Here is a 19,979-nt window from a genome sequence, read left to right as displayed (position 1 = left end):
CCGTTTGTACTACAGACTTTTCCCTCTGCTGCTTTATCCAAGATGACTTTGGCAGTATCAGTCCTGATCTTGGACAGCCAATACCCTGAGCAAGCAACGGCCACAGTTCACATCTCTTACCGGCAGCCTCGCCACACTGCACACCTGGTCCCACAGCTCCTTTCAGCATTGCTGAAACGCACCCATTTGCTGGGGCAACATTGCATCCGCTTGACAGATACCAACGTCCTACTTACAACAAGATGCCTGCTCCCCCATTGCAAATTTGCTTCACACGTTTCACCGAGGCCCCATGGCCAACTGTGATGCCGAAACGGACAGTGACAGGTCTATGTCTTTCCTCACCAACTGCAGACACGTGGTATCACGCCCTTGCTGTAGCACAGGGCCTCACACCACCCCTCAGGCGTGCAATATCTCATTTTATTGCTGCCGAGGGCGTGTGCGGGCAGGCCCGGCCCGGCAGCGGCAAGGGCGTGGGGGGGGGTGTGGGCCGGATTCCTTCACTGGGAGGCCTACCGACATTCCTGCCCCACGACATCCCAGGCCTCCAGCAGCGCGGCCGCGGGCCGGGAAGCTAAAGCCCGGGAAAAGGACACAAACACCGCGAAAACGTCCCCGCCGAGGGGCGACTGCCCCCGGGAAGGGGGACGGGGGGGACGGGGCCGCCGCCGCCCCGCCCCGCCAGCGAGGCCGCAGGGCGTCGCGCGCAGGCCGCCCCGCCCACCAGCGCGTCAGGCCAGCCCCCGCGCGTCGTCACCCTCCCACCACCATCTTGAATGTGGGCAGGAGAAGCGCCGATGCCCTCCGTAGGGAAACAATAACAACGACACCCCAACCCTTCAAGAGGCGGGGAGAGTACTAAAGAGGCGGGACGACCCCACCGCGAACAGTCAGCACCTGCAGAAGACCTAAAGCCATATTTAAAAAAAAAAAATAAAACAAACCGAACGCAACACCCTTCCCAAACTCTCTGCCCCAGACAGGAGAAAGGGGGCGGCTTGCCCGCACTTAAAATGGCACCTGCTTCCGCCCTCGCTTGGTAACCCCGCCCCCTGGGGCGGGGCGGCCGCAGGTACGCGCCTCCGTGTACGAGTGCGCGTGCTCCCGTGGAATGTCCCCGCGGGCGCGCGCGCCGCTGGCCAACACCCCCCCCCCCGCCTCCTCCTCCCTCCCCCGCCCGCCCGTGACACACGCGTCAGGAGACGCAGCGCGCTGCGGGGTGCCCGCCCCTCCCTTCCCCCCGCCCCGCCCCGCCCCGCCCCTCCCCTCCCCTCCCCTCCCCGAGCTCCTCCGCGCGCGCGCCGCGGCCCGGCCGGAGAGACGGCGGACTCGCACCGGCTGCGGCAGCGCGATGACGGCGCGGCGGGAGGCGGCGGCGGGGGCAGCGGCGGCCGGCTGCCCCGGCTCCCCCTTCCCTCACGCCGGCAGCTGGGCGGCTGCCTGGCGGGGCGCGGCGCTGCGCTTCGCCCTGGCGGTGCTCCTCCACACGGCCCGGGCCGAGAAGGAAGGTGAGACCCACATTTCCCTTCCTTTCTTGTCCCTCCCCGGCCCCCCATCCTCCTCCTCCGGCGGCGGTTGCGGGGCCGTTGGCGGCCGCGGCCCGCGCGCTCTTCGGCGGTGGTTGCGGCAAGGGGGGGGGGGGGGGGGCGACGCGGGCGCGTGCCGGGGGGGGCGGCTGGTGAGGCTCCCGGCCTGGCCGCCCCTTCCCCCTCGGGGGGCCGCGGGGTCCCGCTGCCCGCCATGCGCGTGTGTGTGTGTCCGCGCCCCCCCCCCCCACCCCCCACCCCGCGCCCCGGCTGCCGGGGGGGGGCTGTGTGCGTGTGTGTATGTGAGGTGGCGGCGGGAGGGGGTGGTCGGTGACGTTGGGGCGAACTTGGTGGGGTTTGTCCTCCCTGACAGCGGCGGGGATGGAGCTGCCCTTTGAAAAGGAGAGAGGGGAAAGAAAAAGGAAAAAAAATTTAAAAAAAAAAGAAAAAAAAGTCTTTCTCACGTCGAGCTGGTTTCCCTGCGGCAGGCTTCCAGCTGGAGACCGAGCCAAGCCAAACAGACGGGCAAACCTGCCTGGGAAAGGGTGAAAATGCACGCTGGAAGTGACAGCGAGACCCCCTTTGCCTCCCCGAACTTCTGACAGGTGTCTGACGCCTTTGCGAGGTCGATGGCGTTTTCTCTAAACTTTAGTGAAAGTCAGACGGGGACTTTTTAACTTGTAGTGTCTTTGATTTTTGGCACACTGTCTTTTCATTGTGGTTTAACAAGGGAAAAAAAAGCCCCGAGCGAAACACCTAAGCATATTCTGTAGCATTGCTGAGAACGGCTTTCAAGCATTTCCAAGGTGCAGACTCAAGGTCTACTTTAAAGTGTGGCAGTGTTAAAAAGAAGCAGATAATTGCAACATATTACAGAAGTATGTGAAACAGATTTACTTAAGCTGACATGAGAATTTAGTTTTCAAGCGATTTGCTGCACTGGAGGAGTACATATTGGATGAAGATTGAAATGTATCAGGCCAGATGAGGTCCGAGAGGATGAAACAGAATAAGAATAAAAAAGAATAAGAAGGGTATGGAATAGGAGTTTAGCAAGGAGGCTGTAGTAATGTCTCTAGACCAGACTTGAGGGAAGAAATATATGCATTATTAGGATGCATCAGAATAAATGTAGATACACCCTTCATTTTCTAATGAAGGGCTCCATTTGAGTAATTCCTAGTAACCTGTTTGTACAAATACGATGATGTTGATATTAAGGTGATTAAAAAAAACCAATCAATTTTGTGTCACAGCCACTCTAGTTCACTTCATTTTGTCTTTGGAGAATTTAACATTCAGAAAACAGTGTAAAGAAGATATAGTATCCCTAGAGTGATGAGAATTTCTAAGAATCAGTTCAGTCTGTCATGTGTTGAGGTACTAGAAAAGCTGAAATGCTTCAGAAATACCTATTTTTAACTCTGATTTTGACTGCATTCCTTTACAGGTAATAGCTTATATGAGTTTATAAGATTTATCAGTGTTGTTGTATACTGGTATGATGGAATTGGATCATGCCCTAAAAGTTGTGACAGCTGAGGCCATGGTCTGGCTCTGTTCATTTGTGAAGGAGATACTGTTTTTTCTCTGTGGGTTTCCTTGTCATTCCTAGATAAACAAAGGCAGGTTTAGATTCACAGAGTTTGAACAGGTATGATTGAAGTCCTTCAAGAAAATGGAATAGTTTGTACTCATACCATTTTCTTCTATAGATATAGTCTATTAAAACTTATCCCAGCAACACTTTTGTCACTTTCAAATTTTTGATTCTCATACAGAACACAGATTTTTTTTTTTTTTCTTCAGTCTTTTCTAATTTCTGACACTCATTTTTTCTTCCCAAGTTTTCTGCTGCTTGAGTGTAGTCTGAGTGGTTCATTTAAGCTCACTAATAAGTCTTGGTTTGGTGTTTTGAGTTTTTGTTGTTGTTGTTTGTTTGTTTGTTTTTTAAATTCATCTTCTATGGACTCCTTAGAAAAATTCCTTGACTATCTGCATTTGTGGATCACATGTTGAATACTGTTGTCTTGGAGTCTTCCTTTTGCTGAGTGCAATGCCTGTTTATAACCTGGATAAAAGGTCAGTGGAGTTTTAAAGCAAGACAAAGTCAAAAGTGACTTGTGAGATCCAGTCCCACTGATCTTAAACTACAATCTAAGTGTCAGTCTGCAAGGGGCAGTAACTGAACATAGGAGAAGGACCAGCTTGGACAGTGGGCCTGTAGACCAAGATAGAGGCTCAAATGAAACAGTAGTTCAGAAGAAAGGAGGGGAGGGTCTTTCAGGCTCTGTCCTTCAGTGCCTTAGCTTCTACCGGGGGATGCCAGGTTAAATATAGTAAGATACAGTTTAAAAAAAAGTAATCTGAAAGTAAGGAAATAGCTAGGAATATCCTTTCCATCTCCCAAATGTGGACATACATGTTTCACTACAGCTGCAGGAAGGAAGCTGTGGAGAGGGAGTATAACTGAGGTTGTGCATTCTTCTTGCTCCTGTACTGTTTCTACGCTGCTGAGTCAAAGGTGACTGTAGTAAGACACAGTGCAGTAGATATTCTAGAGAAGCTGCTACAGAAAAAAATGATAGAAGCGGGCTCAGATGAATGATAGGAGTGAGGGAAGAATAGATAGAATATCTCAAAGTGAAAAATAGAGGTGGAGGACACTATTTTCTTCTTACCTTGCATGTGCATGAGGAGAGACTGGGGAAAGATGGAGGTGATGCACAGGAAGAATATGCTGGCTTCATGCTTCTGTGGAGAAGGAGCAGCAAGCAGTTCTTTATGGAGCTGTCATGAGTAGGAAGAAGATTGATGCTGGATTATTCCAGATTGACGTGACTGCTTCTAGTCCCCAATCTTAGTTAAAGAGTTTGAGGGTAAAGATGTAACATAAACAGCTTTGCCATTTGTCTAAAAGCAAAACTGAAATCCTTTGTGTATACAAGCTGTAAATCAAACTCATGGGAAACAGTGATACCGTTCTGTGCTAGAGAAATAGAACTTGTGGACAGTATCTGGTATCTGAACAAATATGAGAGCAGAGAAGACTGCATGTGGACTAGCCAAAAAAACTTAAAACATCAATTTCAGACTAAACACTGATATGTGACTTTTTTTTTTTTTTTTGTCTAGCTGGGTCCTCAGTGCCCCTCTGTTGCTGAGGAATGAGTCAGACTGAGAAGGTTGTACAATTTTTTGTTTGTTTTTTTCACTGAGGAAACCTGTGAACGCATAGCAAAAGAATGACATGGCAGGAAGAAAAATGTGCATTCAGTCTCAAAGAGCCTCTTGCCATTTAGGAGAGGCAAAAATAACAAGAGTTTCTTTTACAAATACATACCGCTTTCAGGCTTTTTGTAGGCTCATCCTTTCCCCTTTCCTAGCGTAATTATCATGTTCTGTATTGCCACATGGATTGAGGACAGCTTTCAGTTTATATTTGAGCATGTGTGGTTTTTGTTTTGGGTTTTGTTTGGTTTGTGGGTTTTTTTTTTTTTTTTTTATTTTTGAGATGTTGGGTTTTTTTGCGGGGCGGGGGGAACGACATAAAACAGCCTTCTGGGCTTCAGGTTGAAGGAAGCCATAGTAATGCCATAAACCCTATGGTCAGTGAAATATTTTGAAGACAAATATCTATCATCAGCATGCTTTTTTACCTGAGAACTGTTTTGTGTTTGTTCCTTTATTTATATTAATTTATATTAATTTATATATTTTTAAAAAATCTTTATTTTATACAGCAGCAATTTTTTTTTAATTACTTTTTATTTGGCCAGCTGACTGAAAGCCTGCTGAGACTATTTAGATAGTTCTCTTACCTACCCACCTGCTTAAAAGATCAGTGCAATTAGAGCAACGTTGCTATTTAGACTACGTTCAGTCCCTAACTGTAGCTTTTGAAGTTACATCTTAGTGCTGGATCTGGGGAAAAAAATTCTATTTAAAACATCTAAGGTCAGTGAAAATGCAAAATGTTCTTGTTTTTTCTAAAGCTTGACACATTCTCTGCTAACATCCTAGAAACTTAAGATAGTTACCAAGTGTAAATGATAGGTAAAATAATCATGGAAGAGTTGAAGGGAGATGTCAGTAGAACAGTGCACTGGGATGCTGGAGTTCCATTTTTGTTATTCTGTCTAATCTCAGGCAAGTAGCTTTTCCTTTTTGCTTTTTACCAGTATTTAAAATGGCAATCCAGGATACTTCATATGAGTATCGAAAGTAGAGTAATGCTGGAAGGTGATGTGGGAGAAAGCTTATATGTTTAAAATAACATTATAAAAAAACCTTTTCACATATACTGCTTGTTTGTCATACACTTCTGTCAGAACTAATACGTAGCATGCTACCATTTATTTAATGCTAATGTTTTGACCCTGACTTAAATCAAAATGTTATCCAGAAAGAATGACCTCAATCAAACTGAAAACACTCTAGTAGCACATCAAAGTCATGAACAGTGTGGGGAAAACACAGTGAATAAAAATTGACCATGCTATCTCACTATGTTTTTGAAACTTAAGTATGGGAGAGCTGATTAGATTTGCACTACGTCTTTGCTCTTGTGAATGATAAATATTAACCATGTGCTTGGATTGAAAGGCCTCATACTTGTCTGCAGAACCTTTGGGCTAAATTAAATATAAGGAAAAACTGTAACGCGATGGACAGGAAGTTGAGGCCCTGTGTTCTGCGTGACCACCTGTGTAATCTCGAAATGGTTGCTATTCCCTCCTCTGCATCTCTTTCTCCCTCACCAGTGTCCAGTTATATTGCATGTGTGAGGCAGACTGAGGTACCCTCACCTCCCTCAGGCGATTGCCAGTGTTGCAGTATGGGTTACTTGAGTCATTTGGCTACATCTGCGCATGTTAAAATTTCAGCTGTTTGCAGTAAAGCTTGGACATTTGCTGTGTGTCACTTTAAGCAAGCAAAACTGGGTAGGTTTTGAAATAAAGTGATAAATGTTATGATTCCGTGGTGTGATTTACTAAGTTTATAAATATAAAGAATCTTTCAAACTGTAAATGTGGTAAATCACCTGGGAGTTTGACAGTGAATGGTGGATGTTGTGGTTCATGCATAACCAACAGTAAAAGTTGTGTGACTGAAGCGCAGGCTAGAACCAGTTTGGTTTGTTCCTATGTTTGTAGGTTTGCAAGAATAAAAGTCAGTAAAGATCCGTTTTATTTCTCTTGCTAGTAACTGGTATCCAGTGTGGTGCCTCTGACTTTGTCAGGCTACAGCATGAACTTACCCGGGTGTAACAGGAGCTGCGAGAAGGTGCCTTTTTTCTCTGAAAGGCAGCATTTGAAGTAAATCTGCACTCTTCATGGTAATAAGTGGGGGTACTCAGAACTGGACTAGGCAATACCTTGAGCAGCCTGCTCTGACTGGACCCGCTCTGAGCAGGCGGTTGGGCTGGAGGCCTCTGGGGTCATGTCCAGCCTGCGTTATCCTGTGGTTCCAAAAGGTGAGCGCACTGGGTGCTTATTATGGAAGCAACTGATTCGATCCATTCACCTGTGGTAGTCACCAAATTTGAGTTTAAATGACAGTTATTTTAAAAAATCCTTTCTGTTTTCTTCTAAAAATTTGTGTTAACATTTCAGCATTTTTAATTATTAATACCAAGACAGAGGATGCAGAATTTTTTCTTGCATAGGGAGCATCTCAGTGCATTGCTGGAATGGCCTTTATTTTGTGATTGACTTGTTTGGCATTAGTAATCTACCTTTTTAGTTTGGAAATAGGAACATAGTTCAACTTAGTTTGCTCACTGTCACCCACCTTTCTAATATGGAGGAATTGTTAACAAACAGTCCAGATACAGAGGCAGTAATTCTTGCCACCAACTTCCCTTTTTCCATTTCGTAAAGCTTGTAAACTGAAAATGTAGATGCCTGATTTAGGAAACCAAAGGAACCAATGACCATGAGAGTTAAAGGGGAGGTATTTATCTTTCTAGTCATAAATACAGGCAAAGAATAATCCTGTGTTAGATAGGGGTTTGTTAGAGGCAGCTGATAAAATTTGAGCATGTGCTGCAAGAGTGTTGGTTATTTCTGTTTTCTGAACTGTCTACATGGAATAATTGGTGATTTACTGACTGTAGCAAGGATGTGATGCAGCATCTGCATTTAACGCTTCCAAAATCTGTTTTTAACATTTTCAGATTAGCAGGCTTGGATAACTTGTGCTCTGGAATATTAAAGGGACTAAACCAGCATTGTGTGCACTCATGCTCTCTCTCTTTTTAAAAACCTTGGACGTAATGGGGAAATACCAAAGAGCTGAAGGATTGCAATGTAATTCCACTCTCTGAAAAGGAGAAAAGAATTGAGGAGTTTTACACTAGTTTAAGATTTTCCTGCTACACTTACCAGATCTATCCTCTCGCTAAGACTGTCACAGAAGGATTTTTAATAGTTATCCTACTGCCTGGAATGCATAGCGGTAGAGAACCATCTGAGAACAACAGGAGTTTTACTGTAGTTATTGAACTGGTTTTAAGGATACCTGAATGAAATTTAATGGAAAGAGGTGTACAGGAAATGAAACTATGTACTTAACAGCTCCTTCTATGTACTGCATGAAGTTACAAAATGTTATTTCATAGAACTATTTAGCTGACTGTAATACAACATGCTTAGGTTTTTAAAGTTATTTGATCAGTGTATCCATTAACTATTCTTCATAAAGCAATCTGTCCTAACAATGGTATCTTGAGGCTTATCTGAGGGTTTTTTTCAATTGAACATCTAGGTCCGTGTTGGACTGTACAGATTTGGTGTAACAGAATGTGCACAGACTTTTTAAAGTTACTTAAACTTAAAAAAATCCCAAACAACCCTTGGTTATAGGTGGTGGTTGGTTTTTTTGTTGTTGGTTTTTTGTTTTTTTTTTGTTTTGTTTTTTTTTTTTTAAGTTATTTAAGTCAGGAAGTACAGCTCATAGTGGTGTTAAACAGGTTAAATCACCATTTGAGGGAGTGATGATAGAATAGAAGACAAAGTTGTAGACAAGCATGGTACTAATTTAAATAATTGGAAACATTTTTTTCCACTAAACCTCTTATATACCCATTGTTCATCAACTTGAGTTTTTAGATCCATAGATCTGAAGCAGAATGGGGTCCTTGTAGAGGAGGGTGGTACTGAAGAAGAAAATGGCTGAGTTCTCAAAGAGAAGGTTTTTAAAGAGGGAATTTTAGCTTTTGAAAACAGAAATCTTTCTTGTTTCCTTACAGGCATATACTCTGTTGGAAACATCTCAAGGTAGTTTCCTCAGTGTAAAATTTGATGGCTTCAGCATAGTTTGATGTGACTGGCTTATGAAATTTCTTTAATTTTGTAATAGATTTTCAGCTGCAGACTGAAAATGTCTGGCTCAGATTGAAGATGATAGAAGATACCGATATTGAGATAAAGAAATTGGCTGTTTTTCATGAAATCTGCTTCCAGTTGGGGATTTTTGGGTCCCCCATTTGAGATGTTGATACAGTGTGTTAAGTGAATTTAAAAACTGGTTATCTGAAGCTTGTAAATAAATATGAAATCATCTAGCAATGCAGAAAAAGTCTTAATGAATCAGTGATTTACACAAAAATGCTGTACAAATATTTGCAGGTAGAATTTGTAGATAATGATAAAAACTATCCAGGCAACTAGATAAACTGCAGGGGGTTTGCGTTTGGTTTATTCCCAGCAGTGGTTCGTGCTCTCCCTTGGAGGCTGGTTACAGGGAGTTCCTCCTGGCTCTATTCTGGGACCTGTCCTGCTTAATATCTTTGTCACTGATCTGGAGTTGGAGTGTACCAAATCTAAGGAGCTGTCAGTATGCTCAGGGGCAAGGCTGCATTTCAGAGAGATCTAAACAGGACAGAGCAATGAGATGACAGGACCTTCATGAAATTCAAAAAGGACAAATGGGAAGCCCTTCATATGGGACAGAATAACCACTTGCATGGCATACAAGCTGGAAATGCTATACATGAGTCATCAACGTACCCTGGCAGCATACAGGAGCACAGCCACTAGTCTGAACAAAGTGATTATTCCTGTTTACTCAGCACTTAATAGACCACACCTAAACCACTGCATCCAGTTTTGCTCTGTACTGTCCCACTGGAAGGTCGCGGAGATGGTTGGTGGACACATGACCTATGAAGAGAGGCTGAGGGACCCAGAGCTGCATGGAGATGAGGCTTTGGAGGGACCTCATGGCAGCCTGCCAATATCGAAGTAGGCATTATGACGAAAATGGAGTCAGACTCCTCACAGAGATGCGTGGCAGGAGCCTGAGAGACAATGGTCATAAAGTGAAACAGGGAAAGTTTGTTTTGTGCCAGGACGTGCTGGTCTGCGATGATCCGAGTAAGAAAGGCACTCAGGCGCTGTAAAATATTATTGAAAATGCTATTTATTAGAGCTAACACTATAAAGAGAGAATAGTATAGATACTATATAGCATCTGTTTTGATGCTGGGAACCCTGAGTTGTGCAGCATCAAACAGGCCTCCAGTCCATGTGCAACATACTGTGCAGACCCTGTCCATAGAAAGGGTTAGCCCCTGTTGGTCCTGCAAGCTATTGTTGGATTTCCTTACAAGAAAACAACTCTATTAATAATTTCTACTGTTAAGCAGAAGGGATGCTTACATGAGAACTTCTAGTTACTCTTTTAGATAAAGGCAAGGCCACCCAGGTGGCATAATTGCCAGTACCAAGTGGGAGCTGCCTGCAGGCTCCTCTGTTAACAATGAGCCGGCTGAGCTCATCCTGCAGCCAGCGGGTATGTGCCACACAGCACCGGCCTGAAGGCCAGCCTGTACATGCTGCACAGCACGGGCATGGGCCTGCTCAGGTTAGCTCTTGCATGGGTCACTAACTCCTCCATGTATCGTGGCCTGCTGGTCAGGATCACTACAGTGATGAGACCATATTTCACCATGAGGGCAGTCAGGTATTAAAACAGATTCCCTAGAGAGGCTGTGGAATCTCTGACCTTGGAGGTTATCAAGGCCCAGCTAAACAAAAGCCTAAGCAACACCGTCCAAATTCAGCGTTCACCGTGCTCCAGCAGAAGGTTGAGCTAGATGACATCTTAAGGTCCGTTCCACTCTGAATTGCTCGGTCTCTGTGTTTTGGATCTCCCTCCTGATCTTAAAAACTGGGTTGGAAGTTGCAATAACTTTGTTGCAACTGATGGGAATAGGCAAGACAGGAGAATTCTGTGTTTCCATGTAACTCGATGGTGAAATCAGTGCTATGGTAGTAGTAATTTAGATATTATTTAGATAGAAGCGGAGTTATAATTGGATCTGGGAAGTTTCATGTGTTGCTGCATCACTAAAGAAATGTCATCACTGAATAAAAAAAAGACCCTGTCGGCTGTTCCTTGTTTCTGTAGTCATGAATCACATACGCTTTATTTGTCCCCTAGTTTTCATGCTTTCTCTCGAAAAATTTCTTTCGACACGAATATTTGTATGCCGTCTTTCATGCAAAGGTTAACATAGCCATTAGTTTCCACCTTTGCTAGCTGCTGGTAATATAACAATAAATTGGATTGTGGTTGACATGTTAATATACAAGATGTATTAAACTAATACTTAACAATCTGTACAACTGGTATATCTGAGAAAATACTGAGGAATCTCGATATTGAATGTTGCCAAGTTTGGCTGTTCCTACTTAGTCCTTACTGGAAACCATTTTCTTCTAGGATGTTTACTTTGGTATTCTGGACATGTGTGTAACTTCAGTCTGTGGAGCCATCAATGGGCATAAATGACCATTATCTAGTGAGACCCTTGTCCCCAGGCATCATGCTGCTTAATTTGGTGATAGAAAGCACAGACACTTCTTGCCCTCTAAATTGTTGCTCCTGAATACAAGGTAAGGGAGGTGTGTGGGGAACTTTTATATTATGAAATAGCTGCTTTTATATACAGCTTGTCAGTTGCCTTTCATATAGCTTAACTAGGTCATGATCTTCCTAAACAGCTTTGGCTAAACTGTATCTTCCAAAATAATGAAAAGATGAATAAATGCCTTGGTTTGGGGGGAAACCTGGTTATGTCTGATGCTGAAGGAAAGATCATTTTCATTGACAGAGACTGAATCTTCTGCCAATTAGTACTACTGAATATCATTATCTGATGGAGAAAAGACTGAAACAAACTTCCAGTTCATCAGGGAAAATTTGATCAGAGTTCCAGTACTTGATGAGTCCCATGAATTCTTCCTTTGATTAAATTGAATTTCTCTAGGGAAAAAGGCGTTAAGAGTAAGGAACTCAGAAATGGAATAAAAAAATTATTTATTTAGCATGATTTCATTGTGCTTTAAAAGTACCTGTATTGGGAAAAAGAAATTCTAATACTGAAGGGCCATTTAATCTAGCAAAGGTGTGCATATTTAGGTTGAAACTTGGTGCTAAGCATTTCAAAGTAGAAAGGAGAAGTATTTTTGAGTGAAGATAATTGACTGTTATCTTAGTTAAGGGACCACTTAGTGATGTTGGGTATTTGCAGTCTTTAAAGTAGAACTGGGTGTTTCTTCAAAACCTATTCTGCAACTAAACCTAGGGGTTTGGAATCATTGGGTGAAATTGTGATCTGTGTTGTGCAGGGTGTCAACCTAGGCCATTGTAGCAGTTTCTGAAAGAGTCTGACCAGAAGAGAATATTTACTTCTGAGGGGTAACTACTTCCAGGGTATTTTGGGTAGGTGAATTTCTGCGGTTAAACATACTTAAGCATTTCATTTCCATATGCCTACTTGGCACCTTTCATTTCTTATTAATGTTTTCAGATTTTTTTCCCCAAAACCGGAATTCTCCTATTTTGTTTCACTCTTCTTGCCCTATATTTTATTTTCTTTGAAAACTTGCTGCAGTTGTTCTTTTCCACCCATTTCTTTTCTGGCTTTATCAGATGTTGTGGCCAGCTTTTTCCTGCTGGTCTGTGTTCCCCCATGGCAAGTCAGCAGACTGCTTTGCTGAACAATCAATAAGTAGCATTACTGCTACATCATTAACACTAGGGCTTTGACGTTAGGCTTTTCCTACCTTTTCTTGACCTTCGATCGTTGTATTTATAGACTTCCTATGGTAGCTGATGAAGCATTATCTTGCTGCTCTTTTACTTGTCCTCCAGGCTTAATAGCTGTTTCCAGTGGACACTGGTGGAACAGTTGCCACACGAGCACAGCGAGGGTGGTAATACTGTGCTCCTTCTTCCCAATAATTCTCATCTCCAGTTGTAATTTAGTCTTAAACAAGTTGCAAGTGTTATGCAGCAAAATCTAAATTAATGTGCTGTCCAAGTTCCCTTGTTCTGTGAATTCATGCAGTTACACCCTGATAAGTGACTAAACAAAAAATGGGGGGAGGGGGAGAGGATCAGGGCAGGGAGGAGAGCAGAACTCTTATCACTCAGTAGGCCACTGTTTCTGTGTCATAACATTGGTTAAGACCAGTGTTACAAAGCATCCCCTAGCAGATAGCAAGGTAGGAGTAGGGATTGAAAACTGAGCAGTGTCCACAGAGCATAAGCTGTAGGTCTTACCTGATTGCATTCACACTGCAGCAGGACATTTAGATGTTGGGAGGTATCCGTCTGCTGCTGTCATCTTCCTGTTCTGGGGGGGGTTTGGAAACTCTGAAAATCCCATCCTCCTTCCTCTTTTCTACAGTGTAGAGAACAATTCTTGCTCTCTGTGTAGGTATATTACGGTCATTAATCAGCCTGGATGTACCTTTTCAACAGGTCTTTGCTCTGTGTTGGCACAAGCCATTTTTTTGAGTGAGTGGGTTTTGTGGGTCTGTTCAGTGGCTAATTTCCTAAGAGTCCAAGTCTGGAAGGCTGACATTAATGGTAATAGTTACAATTATTGTCAGTTAATGCATTGTTCTCCTGAGGCTGCAGAATCTATGAACTGACTATCATTTCTTGTAGACTACGTATTAAATGTTTCTATGTGCTGAAAAGGTTAGAATTCCAGTAAGTCCATGTCATCTGCACACATCAATTTGCAACAAGTAGTAAAACTTATTGCCACAATTAGAAGTTTATGATCTAAAATATGAGAACTGAAGAGTGATGAAGATTTAAGAACAGTTTGGAGGGGCTGCTGCTTTCCCCCTCTCTAATTGCAGGACAGGTTATCTTGGTTTTGAGGTTAGTTCCAATTAATTTTATGTCTGTACAAGCTCAATAATGACAAATTTATAGATGTATAACCTAATTTAGCATATTGAAGTTTTAAAATATTTAAAATTGCCATCATTAGAAAGAATAAAAAGCCATAATTTGTATGGCCCAAAGCCAGAAAAAAGGATGCTATTTGCAGATGTTGGGATTCTCTTTAACTTCCTTTTAATTTTTTTCCCCTCTCTTTAAATGATTTATGAGAAGATTCCATGAGTATCAGAAGTATTGTTCTCTTTGGCTTAAAAATGATGTGCGGTAAAGTCTTTCTCCAGATGAGAGAATTATTTATCTTTTTTTTTTTTTTTTTTTTAATTTATTTAAAAGTAAGTGTTCTCATTCATACACCCCTATGAAACCTTCATGAAAAAACAGAATAGGATGTTATTTCCTGAGAAGCATTTTGGAGCCAGCAATTAAATCTCTTTGGAGGAACAAATGAAATTATTGAAACGTTTAAAAGTAAAGCACCAACTTAAAGCATATGTTTTTAATACCTATTTTAAAGCATCTAGCAAATGTTAAAGTAGTATTTGTTTTTTGTTATTTTTTTTTTTCTTAAGTTAAGTTTTATGATATTTATTGCTGCCATCTGAAATAGACCATTTTGGTCAATGGCAGATAACTTTTTAAACTCTTACTACAAAAAAAGTCAGATTAAAATAAAAATTGCTCTAGCTGAAGTGGATGAAAATGCAAATTTCTGTAAGGTGGAAATACAGGCTGGGTACTGAACAAGCATCTGAGAGTAAAGGTATTTGAATAATGTGTGATTCTTTTTTCTGTCCATCTAAAATAATCTCAAGTAATTTTTTTAAAAGAATAACTAAATAAAAGCAAACTGCTAGGTGTAGTATGTGTTCCTTTCAGTGAGCTTTTTTGTTTCTAGGTATGTTTCTATAGTTTTATTGCAAGGATATATCTATTACACAACACATCCAATCAGTGCAAACTCTGTAAAAGAAACCTTCAAGCAGTTGCACCATCTTTTGAAGTGTGAAACAAATGTCGTGAGCCAGACATGTGAACTATGTCTTCAGGACAGAGACCCGCTTTCTTCCTTTCTCAGACTAAGCGGTAGCTTCATTGTCTGTCCGGGGCCTGTGTTCTGAATCAGAATTGTGCTGTCACTTTCTGTTTTGTGGCTGGCTTTAAGAACTGAATTGATCACGGAATTCCTAAAAATCTGCATCAGCCTTAACTAAGGGGAAAAGAGATGAGTGGATGAACGCAATGTGACAGCTCTCCTTACTAGGAAGGGGCCTTGCTGTGTAAAGAAGCTTGCCTTGTATCTGAAGTCAGAAATGACATACAAGTAAGTTAGCGAAAGATTATATGCAGACTTAGTTGGGTAACAGTGTATACACTCAACTTTGTGCTCTTGTGTGCAGTAAAATACAAATTATTTAACCTTTTTTTTTTTTTTCCCCTCACTGTGGAATAGTGAGTTGTGCGCTCAGGGATTGCAGTGCAAGTGATCTACTGTCTCTGTTTAGCTTGTATTAACTTGGGCATAGGTTGGTGCATATGAACTTATTTGAGTATGTGTTGTGTGAAGTCATAAAAATAGTTTTTTTATAATCAGAAGTAGAAAATGAGGTTTTTAATGAAAATTCTGTCTTTTTGTTATTTAGCTTAATATATTGCTTTTTCGTTTCACATGATGATTAAAGTGCATTATCTAGGAATGTTTCTATTTCAAGCCTCTAATACGTAAACAGAAAATAAAAATTTGGCAAGCTGGCTTTTTAAGGGGTGGTAATTAGGGGTTTTAATAAAGAAAAAAGAATGAATATGTTTCTGTGTAAAAAGACTTCAAAGTGAGTTATTTTTGCATGTGATATTTACTACTTTGTGTGTATTTACTGTCTTGGCTGTGATGGCTCTTCCTGAGGTCTGTTGAAAAAATGATTAATTTCCCTTTGTTATGGACTACTGGAAAAGAAACAAGTGAATTTGCTATGTAAGTATAAGAGGATTTAGCTGGAAAGGAAGTGTGCTGGCTAGTGATTTGCTCTTGGAGCCTCTTGCCTGAGATTCGCTGGCTCATAAGAGAATGATCTTTTACATTTCCAGTGAACAGTCACCTGTTGTGATGTAGGCAGAAACTCGGGCTGATAGCTACACTGACTCTCCCATCTTGGAGAACAGGCCTTTCTTCAAACAGCTTTTATTGTGTTGAACACTGAACTAGGATGTGTTTCTTGAGGCTCACCGGACTTTTCTATTCTTGAAGCCAATAAAAATGGTTGCTTGCATTACAGCGTAATAGTTTTGCTTTGTCTGTGTGGTATTTAATTTTTTACAGTGTTATTTTCCTTTTGTAATAATGTTATTTTATCATTCTATATCCATCTGTCTGTATTTTACATGCTGCTCAGTTTTCCACTGTTCAGGATGATTGAAGTTGTGTAATTGCACATAAGCAGTTAATTCACAGTCAAAGCTTTAAAACCAACTCGTCCAGTTTTAGTTGTGCTGTTTAACCGGTAGTGATACAAATGCTATAATTACAATTACATAGACAGAATCGACTGACATTTAGCACATTGTAATTGGCTCAGGCGGTTATAGTTACCTTGAAGTGAGCTTAGTCATTAAGACAAAGGGTTAGAAACTGGACTTTTAAAAAACTTAGTGTAAATTAGGAGAGATTTAAATAATTGATCTGTCCCTATTTTAGGAAGTTGGGACACTATTTCCAGAATGTGGAAAAAACTCATAGACTAGATGATACTGGACTGTATAAATACAGCTTATAAGAAAATTGGTTTACATGAGTTAAGGGAGAAAACAGTTCTTACAAGCATGTAAGAGGATATATAATGATCATTAACATAAAAATAAATGAAAGCACTGTGTTGTGGAGCAGCTGTTCCAGAACTAAGTAATATTTCAGAATAGTGGTTTTTCTAAGCATATATGCCAAATATACACTTCTATTGAAATGAAGAAATTGTCAGTGGCTAAATGAAAGAGAAAACTTGCAAAGCCACCTTAAAAAACAGATCTCAGTCAGAGTAGGCCTCATAACCTGTGAACCATGGAGAATTTTTTTTATCATTGTGCACCAAGAGTCTTGGCATATTCAGTGGTCTCACATTACACGCAAATTTATTCTGTCATGTGTAATTCAGGCATATCTAAAGACTGGTGTTAGCTAAAGTGATTTTTTATATTAAGTTCCAGTTTACTTTGGAGAAGTGTAGGACTTAGATTTTCTTCGTGTTACTTGATGCTTTATAGGTCTGTACTTTTCTGATTTTAAGCTAAAATACAAAAGGCTTGGACCAGAGACAATTAAATGTCTTTGTGTTTGAGCATGTGTTTGAGCAAAATTTGGCTGCTAGCTATATAAACTTGTGAGAAGATGCTGCTTAAGCTTTGAGGAATTTAAGTGAATTCAGTACCTCTTTAGGCCACTATTTTTTCCATTTTTGTTACTTTAGGTGTTTACCATCAAGCTCTGTGATGTTATTGGAAAAGGCTGGGGAAAGCATTTAGAAATCTACTGGTAATAATGACTAGATAGTGTTATTACACTGTGGTTTGGGGGGCAGGGTTTATGGCTGTGGTGGTGGTTTTTGTTTTGCCATTTTTTAAAGAGTTTGTAAAAGCTTAGAAAATGCTCTCTGTAGAAAAAGGTGTTTTGGAGCAAGTGGAAGGACCTACATTCATAGTCTTTTTCTGATATAATTTATGGGCTTTTCATAGTAAAGCTGACTTAAGCAAAGAAGGTGCATTTTAGAGGCTGTAAATTGAAAACAAATAGAAAATGAAACTTACAGTATTTTTAGTGTTTGCTGTTGCTTATGTCACTTCGGTTGACAGTGACCTTCTGTCTGAAAAGAGGAAACCAGGATATGCAAGCTAGAAGCTGGAAAAAATTGACCCTGAAATCACTTAATGTCCTAGTAGTGAGAGTGACTGAAATTGTCACGGATTCTCATGCATCTGATAAATTTGCTTCTTGCGGGCGCTTGAAAGGATAAACATTTTCTGCTGAGAGGGATCTGTGCATACCACTTAGAATAAAATATTCTGTTCAGCATAGGTGAGGAGGAAAGGAGACTGATTTTTCTGGCCTTGTGATCTGTGGATATGAATCTTCATCCTTTTCCTTCTTTGGGCCACGAGCATGCTAATAACATTTAAAGTTTGACTAATAACTATTATAATCAGCCTGCAGGGCTTAAATTGCCTGTAGGGTCAGGAAGAAATTATTTTCCTAATGTGTAATTTGGCTTCTTGGCTGCTGATTTGTGCAGTGGCAGATCATACTGTAACAGCTGAAATGCTTCCTACCCCGAATGTTACGTAGTGCCCCTCTCATAGCAGTTGCTAGTCATGTGGCAGGGGTGACTGAAATGGCACAGTCAGCAGTTCTTCATTTACTGCAGTTTACTATTCCAGAGTACTAAGGTGTTGGCTACAGTATACAGTATTGGACTTTGGGAAGAAGTTTTTCCAGGATAGATTGTTAGGGGCTTTGCAGAAACAGTCATCTTCCTCTGTAGCATGGGGAATGGTTCACCTAATAAAGCATGCCCAAGTGATCTCATACTCAATTGCTTGCAGTCTTTTGGCATTGGTAATAACCTATTCTGTATTGGTGACATATATATTTTGTGTAAAAGGACAGAAGAGACTATTTTTGGACTTGCACTGCAGAAGTTTGTGAACTTACTTAGCTCAGGTAGTAGAAGTGCAAATGGTGAGCGACTGCTTCTAATTCTGGAATGGGCAAACACCCAGAAGGAAGCATTCTGTCTGCTCTTTGGGCACTGTCTGTGTTTCACTTTGAAGAAGCCTTTGTCCTCGCTGTGGTTCATATTGGACAGTTTGAGAGCTGCTCTTACAGGGATTTGGGTGATTCTTTATGACTCGTCAGTGGAGCTTTTTTAAAATGTAATTGGCTTTGCCTCATTTGGATGAGGTGACTAGTTGCTTCATCCTGACTTGAGAGTCTGAGAAGTCAGTTGCAAAAACAAGCTTTCCTCTCGCGAAGGTGTAGGTATTTAATTGTCATTTCCTTGCTTTGATGAAATAACTGATAAAGTAGAAACAAAGGCTTGAAAGTTAGTCTAAAACAAAGGAAAAGGTATAACCACAGAAACTTCATCACAGCCTCAGTTGAGATGCGACTGCTGCAAAATGGCCAGCAGCCAAGCTTTGCAGTGCGTCTGACTTCACCTGGCACTAACTGTCATTCTGCTTTCTGAAAACATTTCTTAAATGATATAATGATGAATGGCACTTCTATTTAACAGTGTCACCCGCTCAAAATGTTCTGTAACATCTGTTACTTTGTTCACAAGTTGCAGCAGAGATGAAGTAACTGAAGAGTGGCTGAGAGTGTTTGGGGTTTACAGAAGGGCCGCCTGCATTCAAGCTGCCTGAGTAGAAAGCTTTGACTAGTTTCTGTGAGCTTCTGTGTGTGTTATCCTTGTGGATATTGTTGCTACTTTCTGCTTTTTGTACCTACAGTGCATCATATTTGAAACAGGGAAAAAAGCCTTGGGAAAATACTAAGAATTTGTGAATTGATGAAGTACCCTTTTATGTTTTACTGGTTGTTGATAAATTATGAATATAAAAAGCTGTTTTCTAATGATTTTTTTTGTTTGTGTCTGATGTCACAGTCAAGTGCTGTGTATTCTTTGTTTCCAAAGCAGAAAGCTAGAAAATGAAAGAATGCCTGAAAGCCCAACCTCAGAGGTGCAATTCCTTTTGACTGTTAGGAAGGTGCGCTTGTATTGACAAATTCTTTTATTAAGTTGTGATTGTTAAACTTGCAATAAATCAAATAACATGAGAAATTGTAATTTCATTCTGGATTTCTCCCTAGCTTAAAAATCGAGAATTTCCCCTCCCTATCAGCTAATCTGTAATTTGGTTTTTTTTGCACAGAGGATAGGTATGACATTTCTATGAAATTGTGATTAACTGTCATACTTTGCTTTTTAAACTAATATGTCAAAGCTTCGTTTTCTTACATATTGCACTGCAATTCACTTATAGATTTTTTTTGAGTGATTTTAAAGACAAAATTAAACAGTGACTTGAATGTATATGCATATGTAGCGCCAGTTAAATTGATAAGAATCCACTTGTTCGTTGTTTCTAGGATTAAACTTTAAACTGATAGACGTGCTCCAGTAATTTAAGTTTTAAAAGTCCAATTCTTCATAAGCTGTAGGACTTGATCTCATAACAGCTGTTTAAATGCTGTTT

At 41.1% G+C, this 19,979-nt stretch overlaps 1 protein-coding gene across 5 annotated transcripts in view; it reads left to right on the top strand.

Moving 5' to 3' along the window:
• Positions 1-1,313: 1,313 nt before the first annotated feature.
• The window catches only part of TMEM131 (transmembrane protein 131), a 101,467-nt gene continuing 82,801 nt past the window's right edge, over positions 1,314-19,979 (top strand). For 4 of the 5 annotated variants that reach the window (XR_005931187.1, XM_029998909.1, XM_029998908.1 and 1 more), the window contains exon 1: positions 1,314-1,511. Coding sequence is in view for 3 of the 5 variants with exons in the window: in XM_029998909.1 (XP_029854769.1) it covers positions 1,355-1,511 (157 nt within the window). In the remaining 2 variants the exon portion in view is untranslated. Of the gene's footprint in view, positions 1,512-6,981; positions 7,006-19,979 lie in introns of those variants that run through there. The other variant, XM_041119468.1, reaches the window with a different exon arrangement.

This window comes from Aquila chrysaetos, chromosome 23 (genome assembly GCF_900496995.4).
Source record: "Aquila chrysaetos chrysaetos chromosome 23, bAquChr1.4, whole genome shotgun sequence".
Taxonomy (NCBI): domain Eukaryota; kingdom Metazoa; phylum Chordata; class Aves; order Accipitriformes; family Accipitridae; genus Aquila; species Aquila chrysaetos.
The sequence above is the reverse complement of the archived record's forward strand: the minus strand, read 5'-3'. Positions and strand labels throughout refer to the sequence as shown.